Here is a 17,502-nt window from a genome sequence, read left to right as displayed (position 1 = left end):
TATATATGAGGTGATCACCCCCCTGTAAGGCTCCATTCAGACGTCCGTATGTGTTTTGCGGATCCGATCCATGTATCCGTGGATCCGTAAAAATTCATACGGACGTCTGAATGGAGCCTGACAGGGGGGGTGATCAATGACAGGGGGTGATCAGGGAGTGTATATGAGGTGATCACCCCCCTGTAAGGCTCCATTCAGACGTCCGTATGTGTTTTGCGGATCCGATCCATGTATCCGTGGATCCGTAAAAATCATACGGACGTCTGAATGGAGCCTGACAGGGGGGTGATCAATGACAGGGGGTGATCAGGGAGTGTATATGAGATGATCGCCCCCCTGTCATTGATCACCCCCCTGTAAGGCTCCATTCAGACGTCCGTATGTGTTTTGCGGATCCGATCCATGTATCCATGGATCCGTAAAAATCATACTGACGTCTGAATAGAGCCTTACAGGGGGGTGATCAATGACAGGGGGGTGATCAATGACAGGGGGTGATCAGGGAGTGTATATGAGGTGATCACCCCCCTGTCATTGATCACCCCCCTGTAAGGCTCCATTCAGACGTCCGTATGTGTTTTGCGGATCCGATCCATGTATCCGTGGATCCGTAAAAATCATACATACGTCTGAATGGAGCCTTACAGGGGGGTGATCAATGACAGGGGGGTGATCAGGGAATCTATATGGGTGATCACCCGCCTGTCATTGATCACCCCCCTGTAAGGCTCCATTCAGACGTCCGTATGTGTTTTGCGGATCCGATCCATGTATCCGTGGATCCGTAAAAATCATACGGACGTCTGAACGGAGCCTGACAGGGGGGTGATCAATGACAGGCGGGTGATCAATGACAGGGGGGTGATCAGGGAGTCTATATGGGGTGATCAGGGGTTAATAAGTGACAGGGGGGGTGTAGTGTAGTGTAGTGTAGTGGTGTTTTGTGGTACTTTACACAGCTACCTGTGTCCTCTGGTGGTCGATCCAAACAAAAGGGACCACCAGAGGACCAGGTAGCAGGTATATTAGACGCTGTTATCAAAACAGCGTCTAATATACCTGTTAGGGGTTAAAAAAATCGCATCTCCAGCCTGCCAGCGAACGATCGCCGCTGGCAGGCTGGAGATCCTGTCTCTTACCTTCCGTTCCTGTGAACGGCTCTCGCGAGATGACGCGTATATGCGTCACTCTGCACAGAGCTGCCGCCTCCGGACCGCAGATCTGCATTAGGCGGTCCGGAGGCGGTTAAATGGGCGGCCATTGTGAAAGTCACTGTTAAAGGGGCGGTCACCGTTAAAGGGGCGGACACTGTGAAAGTCGCTGTTAAAGAGGCTGTCACTATTTAAAAAAGGGGCGGCCATTGTGAAAGTCACTGTTAACCCATTCAGGACACTGCCTTATTTCACCTTAAGGACCAGGCCATTTTTTGCAAATCTGACTAGTGTCACTTTAAGTGGTGATAACTTTAAAATGCTTTTTCTTATCCACGCCATTCTAAGATTGTTTTTTCGTCACCTATTGTACTTCATGACACTGGTAAAATGGAGTAAAAAAAAAATTTACTTAAAACTTTTAATTTTGGGGGGCTGGATCTCACAGGCACGTCACAGGAAGGCAGCGGCGATGCCTCAGGAAGGCATTGCGTTGCCTTCCATGCCATCGGGTCCCCCCTACAGCCCCATGGGGACCCGATGGCACCGCTGCCGCCGACACAATAAAAGTCACAAACCTCAGGTCTGAATTGACCTGCGGTTTGCGGCGATTGCCGACATGGGGGGGTCACGGGACACCCCCCCCCCCCCCCCGCGCGCATTTAGTCAAGGTGCCTGCTCAATGATTTGAGCAGGCACCAGCTTCCAATGACCGCCTGCCGCGCAGCGTTGATCGGAAATACACAGAACGTACCAGTATGCTCTGTGTCCTTAAGTACCAGGACAACAGGGCGTACCGGTACGCCCTGTGTCCTGAAGAAGGTGGCCATTGTGAAAGTCACTGTTAAAGGGGCGGTCATTGTTAAAGGGGTGGCCACTGTGAAAGTCACTGTTAAAAGGGCAGTCACAATTAAAGGGGTGGCCACTATAAAAGCTAAAAGTCACCGTTAAAGTGGTGGTCACCGTTAAAGGGGCGGCCACTGCGAAAGTCAGTGTTTAAAGGGGCGTTCACCGTTAAAGGAGTGTCCACTGTGAAAGTCATTGTTTAAAGGGTCGATCACCATTAAAGGGGCCGCCATTGTGAAAGTCACTGTTAAAGGGACAGTCACCATTAAAGGGGCAACCACTGTGAAAGTCACTGTTAAAGGGGCGGTCACCGTTAAAGGGGCGGACATTGTGAAAATCATTGTTATTTAATATAAAAGTGCAATAAATAAATACGGAGCAACACTGGGTCATCAGCTCGTATATATACAGTATATATACAGTGGGATGCGAAAGTTTGGGCAACCTTGTTAATCGTCATGATTTTCCTGTATAAATCGTTGGTTGTTACGATAAAAAATGTCAGTTAAATATATCATATAGGAGACACACACACAGTGATATTTGAGAAGTGAAATTAAGTTTATTGGATTTGCAGAAAGTGTGTTATAATTGTTTAAACACAATTAGGCAGGTGCATAAATTTGGGCACTGTTGTCATTTTATTGATTTCAAAACCTTTAGAACTAATTATTGGAACTCAAATTGGCTTGGTAAGCTCAGTGACCCCTGACCTACATACACAGGTGAATCCAATTATGAGAGAGTATTTAAGGGGGTCAATCGTAAGTTTCTCTCCTCTTTTAATTTTCTGTGAAGAGTAGCAACATGGGGGTCTCAAAACAACTCTCAAATGACCTGAAGACAAAGATTGTTCACCATCATGGTTTAGGGGAAGGATACAGAAAGCTGTCTCAGAGATTTCAGCTGTCTGTTTCCACAGTTAGGAACATATTGAGGAAATGGAAGACCACAGGCTCAGTTCAAGTTAAGGCTTGAAGTGGCAGACCAAGAAAAATCTCGGATAGACAGAAGCGAGGAATGGTGAGAACAGTCAGAGTCAACCCACAGACCAGCACCAAAGACCTACAACATCATCTTGCTGCAGATGGACTCACTGTGCATCGTTTAACGATTCGGCGCACTTTACACAAGGAGATGCTGTATGCAAGAGTGATGCAGAGGAAGCCTTTTGGGCTAAAGCACATTTGGACAAGCCAGCTTAATTTTGGAATAAGGTGCTGTGGACTGATGAAACTAAAATTGAGTTATTTGGCCATAACAGGGGGCGTTATGCATGGAGGAAAAAGAACACAGCATTCCAAGAAAAACACCTGCTACCTACAGTAAAATATGGTGGTGGTTCCATCATGCTGTGGGGCTGTGTGGCCAGTGCAGGGACTGGGAATCTTGTCAAAGTTGAGGGACACATGGATTCCACTCAGTATCAGCAGATTCTGGAGACCAATGTCCAGGAATCAGTGACAAAGCTGAAGCTGTGCCGGGGCTGGGTCTTTCAACAAGACAACGACCCTAAACACTGCTCAAAATCCACTAAGGCATTTATGCAGAGGAACAAGTACAACGTTCTGGAATGGCCATCTCAGTCCCCAGACCTGAATATAATAGAAAATCTGTAATGTGACTTAAAGAGAGCTGTCCATGCTCGGAAGCCATCAAACCTGAATGAACTAAAGATGTTTTGTAAAGAGGAATGGTCCAAAATACCTTCAACCAGAATCCAAACCTACAGGAGGCGTTTAGAGGCTGTAATTTCTGCAAAAGGATGATCTACTAAATATTGATTTAATTTATTTTTTTTGGTGCCCAAATTTATGCACCTGCCTAGTTTTGTTTAAACAATTATAGCACACTTTCTGTAAATCCAATAAACTTAATTTCACTTCTCAAATATCACTCTGTGTGTCTCCTATATGATATATTTAACTGAGATTTTTTTATCGTAACAACCAACGATTTATACAGGAAAATCATGACGATTAACAAGGTTGCCCAAACTTTCGCATCCCACTGTATATATATATATATAGCACCACCTATCACGGCTGAGGATGGGGGAAACCCTCAGCCGTGTGTTGCCAGATGATGATGTGGCTACTCGGCCATGAGAACAGGATAGGGAGCAGGTCACCTACTTACGCATCCCTAACCTGACCCTAACTCCTACCTGCATGGGCCGACCTTGATGGTAGGAGGACCCATGTGCAGGAACCTCGGAGCCCTGACTTACCCTCCACAGGTTCCTGAGCTAGGAGCTGCGTAAGACGACCTACTCCTCCTAGGCACGGAGGAGCAGGAGTCTCAATGGCCAAGCTGTTGGGAAAAGGGGAACATAAACAGCCTTACGGGAATGGCAGGCGAACGAGAAGTTCCACCAACCTGCCACAGCCTTGCTGACTGGATCCCTGAGCAGACGGGAATCCAGAATCGTACGCTGCACCAAATACATAGGAAGATCCCAACAGAATATAACATACTACATAAACACACAGCAAGACTTATACATAGCAACAATACTTTATGACCACAGGGGTGGCTCTCACTGGCAAGGAAGATGGAGGTCACAGGAGGCTGCTCCAGCAAGCATGGCTGAAGCAACCCACTGAGCCATGCTAATAGTGAGGCTTTTTAGGCCAAAAAGCCACACCCCGCAGTCAGACACACCCAGTGACACACACACACACTGGGAAGGGAGTTAACACTTCCAACACCACAGAAGGGAAAACACCAACTAAAAGAGGAAGTGTCCAACTCAACAAACACACTGTGGCTGTTGCCGCAGGCAATGACATGGGTGGCAACCGTGTCCTGAGAGTCAGCCCAAAGGCCAGGACACTGCCACCACATGTACACAATCAACCAAACATTGCCACGGACAGCCACAGTGAAGGAACGGATGTCAGTGCACACCACACACAACACAGAGTGCACACAGACAAACTACAAGTGCTTACACAGACGCACACAACTCCAAGGGAACCGCACACATGGCTGTTGTCCGCGGCAACCGCACTTGAGGCCAACAACATGACGCCTCAAGCTGCGGCTGAAACAACAACCCAAAAACCGCGGGCAACAGTATGCGGCTCCCAAGGAGTCACGGCCATAACCGTGGCCGTGACACCACCTGTTGCTTGGTCATTTCCTTATTTCTCTGTTCATCTCGCACATGCTCAGTTTCATCCTTAAACTGTCTCCTGAGCTGTGATAGGTAAAGAGCTGCAGCAGAAGGGATACAACCCCTGACCTAGACATGTCCCCTGAGCTTCTAGCTTGAGCTAATTCTAGTGGAGCAACTGGAAAAATGAATGTGGAGATCTCTAGATCCATGTGAGGTACAGGACTGGTTATGGCTTTATTAGAAAGAGACTGTCATGTACTACATAAAGTCTGATTTTCAATTTTTACATGAATCATGGGATATCCCTTTAATAAAGTGAAAGTATGCAAACATCACTTTAACCAGATGGAACCAGTGCTCAGGCCATATACATGTTGAGGTAAATAATTGAAACCATCATGATACTGTAAGTATCACCGCTAACTGCGGCTTCCTCCATTAGGACATGAAAGGGCAGTGCAGCTACCCTTGGGATAGTGGTGTTGGACTCTCCCTCTCATACCACACTTATTACCTGCCACAAGTACTGACAAATCTGTGGCACTTAGATACTATCATCAGTATTGTCTGTGGCATCTTAAATGTTTGATAGTTGTACTGTCTCTCATATCTGCACCCTGTAGCATGATCGTGGCCTAACAAAGGCCTCTGGGTCTGCCATCTAAGGAAACCTATTAAGTCTTGCTAGAGGTAGAGCCTAATAGACTTTCAGTGCAATACTAAGTGGTATAGTACACTGCAATATAGAAGTATTGCTGTGTATTAAGACAGAGATCAGTGTGATGTATGTTCAAGTCCCCGGGTGTGTAGTGTTACTGGCAGATCAAGTAACAGGGACAAGTCCTTAATGAAGTGTACATCTCCTGGAATTGGCGTAGCACTTGATGGATCTCATTACATCTAATTACTGTGGAATTTCCTCTAGTCATTAATCAAGAGCACATATATAGGAGAAAGAGATGAAGTTCTAAAGCCGATTAGAGAGCCCCGTAAGAAACTGGTGAAGCTGTAGGATCTTGGCTTCATTGTTATTCCTCAGTCTCCGTCACATACACCAAAGTGCGGACTCCAGGCATTAAAAGACTTCTATTGATTCCTTGCTGTTTAGCCGTAATCGATGCGCACTGCTGTTACTGAGCCGAGGCGACTCGTCTCTTTAAAGCCTGTTTGCTAAACAGACAACAGTCACCTTTAATATGATTAGTCTTAAAGAGCTTCTCCAGTTTATAGGAGCACAGCTCATCCAGAGAATTACAAGGAGATAAGGCTGCTACTGACATAGTGATTTTTTAATTTTCTAACCAGCAGTCTGTCCAGGTAATTTTAGAATGTATTGTCACTGCATTATGTGATATGTGCTAAATAAAGAAATTTACAAAAATATGAATAGGTGCTGTATGTGGCTCCAATTTGTGGATTTCCCCCCCCACAAAATCCAAAGGTTTCTAAAGGGTAAAAATACCCAAGTCATTCCTTTTGTATATTTTATTTTAGCAACTTTTTGAATGTAAAATTATTATTATTATTATAAGCAATAGTAGCAGTATTGTAATGCTGGCGGTCTGTGTCCACAGGCACGGGTGCCGGAATAATCACCCCTTCAACTACTCTGTGTTGCCGGCGGTTTTATGACTGTTGGAGTCTCTTTGCTCCCTCTTGGCAAGTATAGCTGCCACATTCTGGTCACACTCTGAAGGGCTCTTTTGGCAATCTCCGTTCCCTGCCTGTTAGTTCCTGGTCTGCTCCCTTAGGGAACATGTGCTCCTTTCCAGTGCTTAATAGGCAATCACGGTGAGGCCTGAACTGTCTATAGTCAATGGTTCACTTCTATAGGTTTTAAGGTTCCTTCCCTAATTAAAGTTGTCTGAGCAATAAGGTCTCCCATGCCTGACCTCTGCCTGTTTACCACATTGACTATGCAATGCCTGCTCTGACTTCTTAATTGACCCTGTGCCGTCTGTCCTGACTTTCTGCCGTTTACTGGATTGACTGAACTCTGCCTACCAAGTCCTTTGACCTCTCTCTCACCTGTGCCCTTAGTGCCACATACCGATGTTTCTTGGTCTGCCTGGGTCAGCAGTCACTGAACAGAGACTACTTCAAGAAGTAGTGGACTGGTGGTTCTCCTGTAGCAGAGTCCAGACCCCTGTACAGGGTGAAGACCATGCCAGGTGGACAACAACATTAGGAGTAGCTCTAGTTCATATCTGTTCAGTGATACAATGGGTCTGCAATACCCCAGAAGGCAACTGAAAATGATTAATTTTCTACTTAATAGGTTAATGTACATGGTTATTGTTATGCACTTTTTCTATGGGAAGTTTGTAATCCAAGAGTAATGCAGAGGCATCTCCCAGGGAAATATAACCATCTCACTAGCGCCACCTTCTGGAAGTGGCTCCCTAAGAGTAAAAGTATGACTTTTTTTATTTTATTTTTTTGTATGACTTTTGAATAAGTCTTGTAACATGACAAGGGAAAATAGCCAAGTCAAATATCTATCCATAGACAGCTGTTTTGGGGGGATTGCCACTCCTCAGTAAATCAGACTTTGACTCATAGGGAGCCACTTTCAGAAGGTGGTGTTAGCAAGATTGTTCTCTCTCCCTGGGAGATACCTTTTTGCATACAGATTTTTTTTTCCCATGGACTATTGCCAATAACTCTTCATTCACAGCTAGTCTCTTTCAGGAATGCTACCACCATGTCTAATCTTAAACCAAGAGCTGAAATGGATACACCATTTATTTATATTGTCCTGCTCAGTGGGGGGAGCCTTCTCCTCTGGGTCAGGAGCTTAAAGAGACTCTGTCACCCGGACCAACCCTATTAAACCAGGCATACTGTCTGGTGGGGCTCATCATGCTGACTAAAACTATACATTTCTCAAGTTTGTATGCTAAACAGCTGAAGAGATATCAGCATTTTTATTAATAAGCAAATGAGCAAGTTTGAGGACCAGGAGGTGGGGCTGAATCCTTTGAGCACTGCTTTGTAACACCCCCTGTGTTCTCATACTCCTCCCTCCTCTTGGCCACATAGACAAGCATGCTTTTTCTATGCTATAAGCTAACACATATTACTGGTGTCTTTATGATCATATATTGAGTTTGTGAATAAAGCAGTAATATGTAGATTAGCTTTCTGAGCAGATCTCAGTGTGGTGAAGCTATAGTACATAGAGTATATGATATGCACATGCTAGGACACAGCTCTGCCCTCAGCATACTGATGTCTAGCCCTGCCAATCAAGGGGAAGGGTGAGTGTACAGAGCACAGGGGGTATACAAAGCAGTGCTCAAATGATTCAGCCCCCGGTGCTCCAGTTTGTTCATTTGCATATGAATATAAACATGGATATCTCTGCAGTTATTTAGCATACACACAAAAGAAAGCAGAAAATGAAGAAAAATCCAGCTTCAAGGTAACGAAGAATTGTAGCTTTATTTGCTAATGGGAAAGCTAACTCTTTCTATTCCCTGCACACTTAATCCAGAGGTGTCACCCCCATGCATAACCGCACAATGTAAACTGACAGCAGATACATTGCGGTTTTTGAAATGCGGGACATCAGAGATGTGCTTGCGTATCCTTGTTTTTATTTCATTTGTGGTGCAACCCACATATTGTAGCTTACACCTCTCACATGTTATTAGGTACACTGCAAACTTAGTATTACAATGAATGTAGGACTGTATAGCATACTCCTTGTTGTTTGCAGTGGACCTAAAATTCCCATCAGTTTTAGTGTGGTCACAGCAGATACACTTGCCGTGGCCGCATTTCTAGCTCCCCTTGCTCACAAGCCAAATCGACCTCTCTACTTTTTTGTCCTGATAAAGGCCGGGACTTAACATACTGCCCAATGTCGGAGCTTTTCTAGCCACGCACTTCACCCCATTTGTCACAATATCCATCCACTCTTTGTCACAGGACAATAATGGTAGATATTTCCTGATGATCTTACAAATATCATCAAATTCCACACTAAGTTGTGTCACAAATGAGGTGAAAGTGCGCTTACATTCAACTGTATCCCCATGTTGGGCCCGTGGTATTTTTCTAGGGAAAACCAGAGATTCCCTGCATATTGCTGATACCTCATTGATCATAGATGATATGCGCCTCTGTGAGTATGACCTACTGGTTAATCTATTCATTACACTTTTAGCCTCTTGGGTGAATGTGAGCATATCGGAACAATTACGGCGAGCCCTGATCAGTTCACCTTTGGGAATGTTACGTATGGTGTGGGGCGGATGACAGGAGGTAGCATGTAAAATAGTGTTCCCAGTACGTTCTTTCCTGTACGTGGCAGTAAAGAAGGCGGCATAGGATGGGCCCACAAAATCTGTCCCGCAACAAGGAGTGACTGATATCCAGGTCATTAATCTGTCGGCATCAAATATTACAGGGGACCAGGTAGGTGTGTTAAAAAAGGGGTTATCCTTTTCCACCCCACACCACTTTGACTTATACCAGACTATTCTCAATGTCAACAGGTTTGCTTGAAGTTTAACACTCAAGAGACATTTTTGTGATTTTGTTTCAGAGAATGATAATAATGACATATTTGATGTTTTTGATATGAGTACCTGTTCTTCTGATCCTGTCTCACCTGAATATAGCGGTATAGTGTTACAAAACAGTATGACTTTTTCAGAACCAGTCCACGGTAATTCTCTGCAGGACCTGCGGACAAGGCAAGATGACCATATAGTTACTAGAGTGTCTGCACTCAAAGTCGCTAACAAAGACTTTTATCCGATCCAATCGAGGTCTCTTGCCTTAGATCGTTATCAGGAGATTGTGGAGAAGGATCTCTGCTTGCTGAATCCGTAGTACAATACTCTAGAGATAGGAATTTAACACACAATGAGCGGAGGGCATTGCAGGATTTAAGGGACAGGGACAATATCATCATAAAAGAGGCTGACAAGGGAGGAGTGGTTGTCATCCTGGATAGTGGGGTCTACAAATCGCAGATCTTTTCTATGCTCAATGACACTAATACTTATAGGCTCCTGGATGGCAACCCTCTCCTCCCTCTTCAGACAAAAATGCTCAGTATTCTCACAATGGGCCTGGAAGCTTGTTTTCTCACTAAAAAAGAGATTGATAATATTTATGCACAGCACCCAGTTATATCTATTTTCCATGTACTCCCTAAAGTTCACAAGGGTGTTTTCCCTCCCCCACTTCGACCAATTGTAGCAGGGATTGGCTCCTTTTCGGAAAGGCTGTCTGAGTGGATTGATACACTACTCCAACCCTTAATTCCCCAGATTCCAGGCTTCCTAAAGGACACAAGGTCTGTATCGCAGGCCTTTTTGGTCTTTAAAATGGAAATGTGAATATACCTGGGTGACGGCAGAGGTAACTGCCTTATACACCAGTATTCCCCACAATTTGGCCTTAATATCACTGCATTGGTTCTTAAAGAAATATAGTAACTATTAAGATGAACTACAAGAGTTCATTGGTGTGGTGATAGAGTTCCTCCTCCAACACAATTTTTTCATGTTGGATTCAGTTTTTTACCTTCAGGTTGCTGGGGTGTCGATGGGGGCTAAGTTCCCTCCCTCCATAGCCAATATTTTCATGGCGTGGTAGGAGGGATGCTTTCTCCTCATCGACACCCACCCTTTTAGTGGTCTGATACAGTGGTATGGTCGCTACCACTGTTTTCGGATTACTTAAACTCTTTTCATTCAGTCTCCAGCATGACAGTTTACAAATTTATTTTTTGGATTTGTGTTTTAAGGGGGGCCATCTCCCGAGTCATTACTGCCACATACAGGAAAGAACTTGCTGGGAACACTATTTTACATGCTACCTCCTGTCATCCGCCCCACAACATACATAACATTCCCAAAGGTGAACTGATCAGGGCTCGCCGTAATTGTTCCGATATGCTCACATTCACCCAAGAGGCTAAAAGTGTAATGAATAGATTAACCAGTAGGTCATACTCACAGAGGCGCATATCATCTACGATCAACGAGGTATCAGCAATATGCAGGGAATCTCTGGTTTTCCCTAGAAAAATACCACGGGCCCAACGTGGGGATACAGCTGAATGTAAGCGCACTTTCACCTCATTTGTGACACAATTTAGTGTGGAATTTGATAATATTTGTAAGATCATCAGGAAATATCTACCATTATTGTCCTGTGACAAAGAGTGGATGGATATTGTGACAAATGGGGTGAAGTGCGTGGCTAGAATTTACGGAGGCGCATATCATCTATGATCAACGAGGTATCAGCAATATGCAGGGAATCTTCCCTAGAAAAATACCATGGGCTCAACGCACTGGCAGATTCAGTGGGGGGTCAACGGGACACAGGGAGATGAGAGCTTCCATTGTGGAAGCACTCATCTCCATAGTCATCTGTATCGCCATCCTCAGGACAGCGATACAGATGGCTGTGCTGCAAATGCGAACGGGCAGGGGAGGGAGAGAAGTGTCCCTTCCCCTTCCTCTGATATGCTGCAGGCACCAGGCCGGCAGCCTATCAGAAGCCGGCGCAGGCAGCGCGATGACGTCATCACGCTGCCTGAGCCGTACAGCGCGGGACACAGGCCAGAAGAGGCCTGCATTGCATCGCTGACATGGAGGTAAGTATAAGTGTTTTTTTTTTGTTTTTTTATACGTTAAATAGTTTTACTGGCACATGAGGGGGGCCTCTTGTTACTGGCAGATTAGGGGGGCCTCTTGTTACTGGCACATTAGGAGGGCCTCTTGTTACTGGCACATGATTGGGCCTGTTGTTACTGGCACATTAGGGGGGCTCTTGAAACTGGCACATTAGGGGGGGCTCTTGTTACTGGCACATGATTGGGGGGCTCTTGTTACTGGCACATGATGGGGGCTCTTATTACTGGCACGTGATGGGGGCTCTTATTACTGGCACATGATGGGGGTTCTTGTTACTGGCACGTGATGGGGCACATTTTACTGGCACATTATTGGGTGCACTTATTATTGGCACATTATTAGGGCCTCTTGTTACTAGCACATTAGGAGGGCCTCTTGTTACTGGCACATGATTGGGCCTGTTGTTACTGGCACATTAGGGGGGCTCTTGAAACTGGGACATTAGGGGGGGCTCTTGTTACTGGCACATGATTGGGGGGCTCTTGTTACTGGCACATGATGGGGGGCTCTTATTACTGGCACGTGATGGGGGCTCTTATTACTGGCACATGATGGGGGTTCTTGTTACTAGCACGTGATGGGGCACATTTTACTGGCACATTATTGGGTGCACTTATTATTGGCACATTATTAGGGGCACTTATTACTAGCACATTATTGGTGGGTACTATAGGGGTATCTACTGAGGCCACAAAGAAGGGGTATTTTATATTGGGTGCTCTGTACAGTAGCATTTTATACTGGGACACATTATGGTTGGTACTATGGGGAAGGGGGAGAGGAGTACTATGGGGTAATTTACAGGGGGCACTAAAAAGGGGTATTTTATGAGGGACACTGAGGGCATCTACTGGGGCACTATATATAGGGAATTTTATACTGGTACATTATGGGGGCGAGGAGCATTATGGGGGCATTTACTGGGGGCACTATATAGGGGTATTTTATACTGGCACATTATGGGTGCACTATGGGGACATTAGCTCAACTGGGGGCCTTACAAGGGGGCATTTTTTGCACTGTCACATTATAAGGAGAATTATTTCTAATGGGACATTATGGTGGGCTTTATTACTCCCCCATGGTATGACCCCCTAGTAGCAGCACCAGCCTCTCTCTGCTCTGTGACCCCACTGCCCCTTTTCCAAATCCTTATTATGAAATCTTTCTCATTAGTATAAAACACATCAGCTCCACCGAGCCCCCGGCCAAAGTGTTGAAGTGGTATTCGAGATCCCCAAGGGACAAGCCAAGTAATTGTAAGTTTTCATGTGAAATATGTTTGTTATACACATATAGCATACACTGTGCCGCACAATATACAGTATACCTCTACACTGTGTAGTCTTGTGGCGGCGGACATAAAATAATCTGGAAGTGCCCCTTCCGAGACCAGGCTCTGGATCCGCCACTGGCCCATCCGCCACTGGGGATACATCTGAATGTAAGCGCACTATCACCTCATTTGTGACACAACTTAGTGGGGAATTTGATGATAGTAAGATCATTAGGAAATATCTACCATTATTGTCCTGTGACAAAGTGGAAGGATATTGTGACAAATGGGGTGAAGTGCGTGGCTAGAAAAGCTCCGACATTGGGCAGTATGTTAAGTCCCGGCCTTTATCAGGACAAAAAAGTAGAGAGGCCGATTTGGCTTGTGAGCAAGGGGAGCTACAAATGTGGCCACGGCAAGTGTATCTGCTGTCAGTTTACATTGTGCGGTTATGCACGGGGGAGACACCTCTGGATTAATTGTGCAGGGAATAGAAAGCTCTGCTATTAGAGGGGGGGATCACAGAAGGGAACTTTTAAACAGGGAAGCGTACTGCATATTCCAACTTGGTTCTAGACAACCTACAGGTTTAAATAAAAGACATGACCTTTTATTACATTATTAGGAGTCATTTTTGCTATTGTTTTTAGTGCTTTTTTTTATTTTTTATTTTTTACATACATATGTATATGTTTTTTTATTATGTGTTTTTTGTTATATGCAGACAAAGTAATTTGTTTAGAGGTGGCTAGTTGTATTGATTATAGCATCTGTGGTGTTCTTGGCCATGTGACTCTCTGATTACCTGGCCAGGTGTGTTAATGGCATATATGGTGCAAACATTTGGAAGCTCTATGTGTCATGAGGAAGGACCGCAAATTGCCTAGGGTCTGAATAAAGGTATGATTCTTCGCTACCTTGGAGCTGGATTTTTCTTCATTTTCTGCTACACAATTATCGCTTCCAGGTGCGCTATCCGGGCTCAGAGAGTGGAGGGGAAGGTGAGAGGTGCCTTTTGTGACACAAAAGAAAGGTATAGTTTTAATCAGCATGATGAGCCCTACCAGGCAGTATCCCTGGTTTAATAGGCTTGATCCTGGTGACTCTCTTGGGAGAGAGTAAGCATCTGCATGTAAGTCCTGCTGTAAGGAACCTTCTTCCTTGCATTTCAACAACTACCCCCATCCTCTGAGAAAGAAAGAAGTACAGAATATACAGACTGTTGAGAGCCAATTTAAAGGACTGGTACAAAGAATAGACAGTAATTGCTTTAGACACCCACCACGGATTAGGTACCTGTTGGAGGATCTACATGACCACTGTGGGAACTATAGTACATATTGTGAATGTGCAACCCTTTGGTCAATGTAGAAAGTAATTTGGATCTGATAGAGAGAGACTCATAGTCAGCCTTTTTACTGTCAGTTAACCCATGGTCGGCTTTGGAAGTATTGTGTATGTATCCTGGAAGAGTCTGAACTGAATGCCACCAATGTCTCTGTTTATGAACTGCCTCAGTAAAGCACACAGGATTTGTTACCTCTACACTGGACTGATTACTGCCTTGCACCATCATTACACCGCTGTTATCCAGCCTTGCACTTGTCCTCCTGCCCTGCACTCTGCCAACGATTCACCATAAATAGCTCCCCAACCTGAATGGAAGTCCCCAAATGGCCCAGGGTGTGCCCTGAGGGAAGAAAGGGTGCTCCCTCCATTCGCTGCTACACGGCCCAAGAGAGGGCCATAGTGTAGACAGTCACAGTAAACTGCTATAACTCCTATTAGTGCCAACTACCATTCCCATCCTCCTTACAGCACTCTTCCCTGCAGGCTACCTGCTGCAGGTCTACACCTGTTGCGTTACTAGTATTAGTGGTATTATTCTTACTTTTTATAACACAATAGTTATCAGTATTATTAATTTGTACATCATTATTATTATTTTTTGATAGTAATATATATTTTTTCTTAGTTTTATCCAAGCAGTTAGAAACCATTGACCAATACCGGAAATCTTTCAAGAGTAAACACTCCAAACCATCAGCAAGTGAAGAGAAGTTTTTGAAGGAGCTAAAGGTAAATGGTTTTCATGGTAGAGTACATGCCGGTTTCCTACTGTCTAGTTATTACTCCATCAAATGTGGGTGCTTCATGTAATACACTGTCTGTCCAAAATAATAGTCGCCACCAAAAAAAAAAGGTCACACACTCTAATATTTCAATGGACCGCCTTAGCTTTGATTACGGCACGTATTCGCTGTGGCATTGTTTCGATAAGCTTCTGCAATGTCACAAGATTTATTTCCATCCAGTGTTGCATTAATTTTTCACCAAGATCTTGCATTGATGATGGCAGAATCTGACTGATGCGCAAAGCCTTCTCTAGCACATCTGTCACGGCTGGAGGTGGGGGAAACCCCAGCCGTGCGGTGCCAGGAGATGGTAGGGTTACCACTTGGCCAGGACCACAGAATTAGGGAGCAGGTCACCTCCTATTGCGTCCCTAACGCTGACCCTATCTCCTGTCAGTATGAGCCGACCTTGATGGTAGGAGGGCTCATACGCTGGAACCTATAGTCCCTACAAGCCCTCAAGTCAGCCCTGAACTAGAGAACAGGGTAGACAGCCCGTTCCTCCTGGAGACGGAGAAACAGGAGTCTAATGTGGCCAAGCTACAAAGGGAAACAGAAACAGCTATGGCAGTGACAGGCAAAAGTAATCCACACAACACTCACCTGCCACAGACAACACAACCAGGAACCCATGTGCAGGTGCTGTTAGTTCAAGACACCAAAGAACACAGCACACACCAGACATCACACAGGAACCCTGGACCATAAGCTGCAATAACACAAAAGCCCACACACACCTAGATAACACCGTGTAACAAAGGTTTATGACCAGAAGGGAGGCCCCCACTGGTAGATGGTAATATACAGGAGGCTGCTCCAGCTATGCCTGGCTGAAAGCAACCTACTGAGCCAAGCCAGAGACAGAGGCTTTATAGGCCTAAGTGGCCACACCCACCGGTCAGAACACACCCAGTGACATCACACACACTGGGAAGAGAGTTAACCCTTCCAGCACCACCGGAAAGGGAAAACACATAAAGGGGAAAGCACACAAACTCACTCACCTGTTACCGCCGGCAACGGCATGCGTGGCATCCGTGTCCTAAAGAACAGCCAACAGGCCGAGACACTTCCACTACATGCAAACAACACCAGACGTTGCCGCGGACAACCGCAGGTGAAGGGAGGAGTCCAAGTGCATACTAAACACCACCTCGTGCACAACAAACAGACAAGGAAGTGCACACAAATACACGTTGCCAAAAGGCAACCGCACGCATGCCTGTTGTCCGCGGCAACCGCACCTGAGGCAAACCACTAAGTGCCCCCAGCTGCGGTTGACACAACACTAAACCACGGGTAACTGCATGCGGCTCAAAGAGTCACGACCATGACCAAGGGTCGTGACAACATCCTAAGGATTCTCAATGGAGTTAAGGTCTGGACCCTGTGGTGGCCGATCCATGTGTGAAAATGATGTCTCATGCTCCCTGAACCACTCTTTCACAATTTGAGCCCGATGAATCCTGGCATTGTCATCTTGGAATATGCCCGTGCCATCAGAGAAGAAAAAATCCATTGATGGAATAACCTGATCATTCAGTATGTTCAGGTAGTCAGCTGACCTCATTCTTGGAGCACATACTGTTACTGAACCTAGACCTAACCAACTGCAGCAACCCCAGATCATAGCACTGCCCCCACAGGCTGGTACAGTAGGCACTAGGCATGATGAGTGCATCACTTCATCTGCCTCTCTTCTTACCCTGATGCGCCCATCACTCTGGAACAGGGTAAATCTGGACTAATCAGACCACATGGCCTTCTTCCATTGCTCCAGAGTCCAATCTTTATGCTCCCTAGCAAATTGAAGCCTTTTTTTCTGGTTTGCCTCACTGATTGGTGGTTTTCTTACGGATACACAGCTGTTCAGTCCCAATACCTTGAGTTCCCTTCGCATTGTGCGTGTGAAAATGCTCTTACTTTCACTATTAAACATAGCCCTAAGTTCTACAGTTGTTTTTCTTCGATTTTGATTTCACCAAACGTTTAAGTGATCGCTGATCACGATCTCACAGGATTTTTTTTACCGCCACATTTCTTCCTCGAATAGGATGGGTCCTCACTATCCTTCCAGTTTTTATTAATGTGTTGGACAGTTCTTAACCCAATTTTAGTAGTTTCTGCAATCTCCTCAGAAGTTTTCTCTGCTTGATACATGCCAATGATTTGACCCTTCTCAAACAGACTAACATCTTTTTCACGACCATGAGATGTGTCTTTCGACATGGTTGTTTAAGACAGTGTTTCCCAACCAGTGTGCCTCCAGCTGTTGCAAAACTACAACTCCCAGCATGCCCGCACAGCCAAG

At 45.3% G+C, this 17,502-nt stretch overlaps 1 protein-coding gene across 2 annotated transcripts in view; it reads left to right on the top strand.

Moving 5' to 3' along the window:
• The window catches only part of LOC122941457 (formin-like protein 21b), a 281,089-nt gene that overhangs the window by 241,845 nt on the left and 21,742 nt on the right, over nt 1-17,502 (top strand). For both annotated transcript variants that reach the window (XM_044298723.1, XM_044298724.1), the window contains one exon: nt 15,032-15,135. In XM_044298723.1, the coding sequence (XP_044154658.1) occupies nt 15,032-15,135 (104 nt within the window). The remainder of the gene's footprint in view (nt 1-15,031; nt 15,136-17,502) is intronic.

Source organism: Bufo gargarizans, chromosome 6, assembly GCF_014858855.1.
Source record: "Bufo gargarizans isolate SCDJY-AF-19 chromosome 6, ASM1485885v1, whole genome shotgun sequence".
NCBI classification, from domain to species: domain Eukaryota; kingdom Metazoa; phylum Chordata; class Amphibia; order Anura; family Bufonidae; genus Bufo; species Bufo gargarizans.
This window is presented reverse-complemented; position numbering and strand designations above follow the sequence as displayed.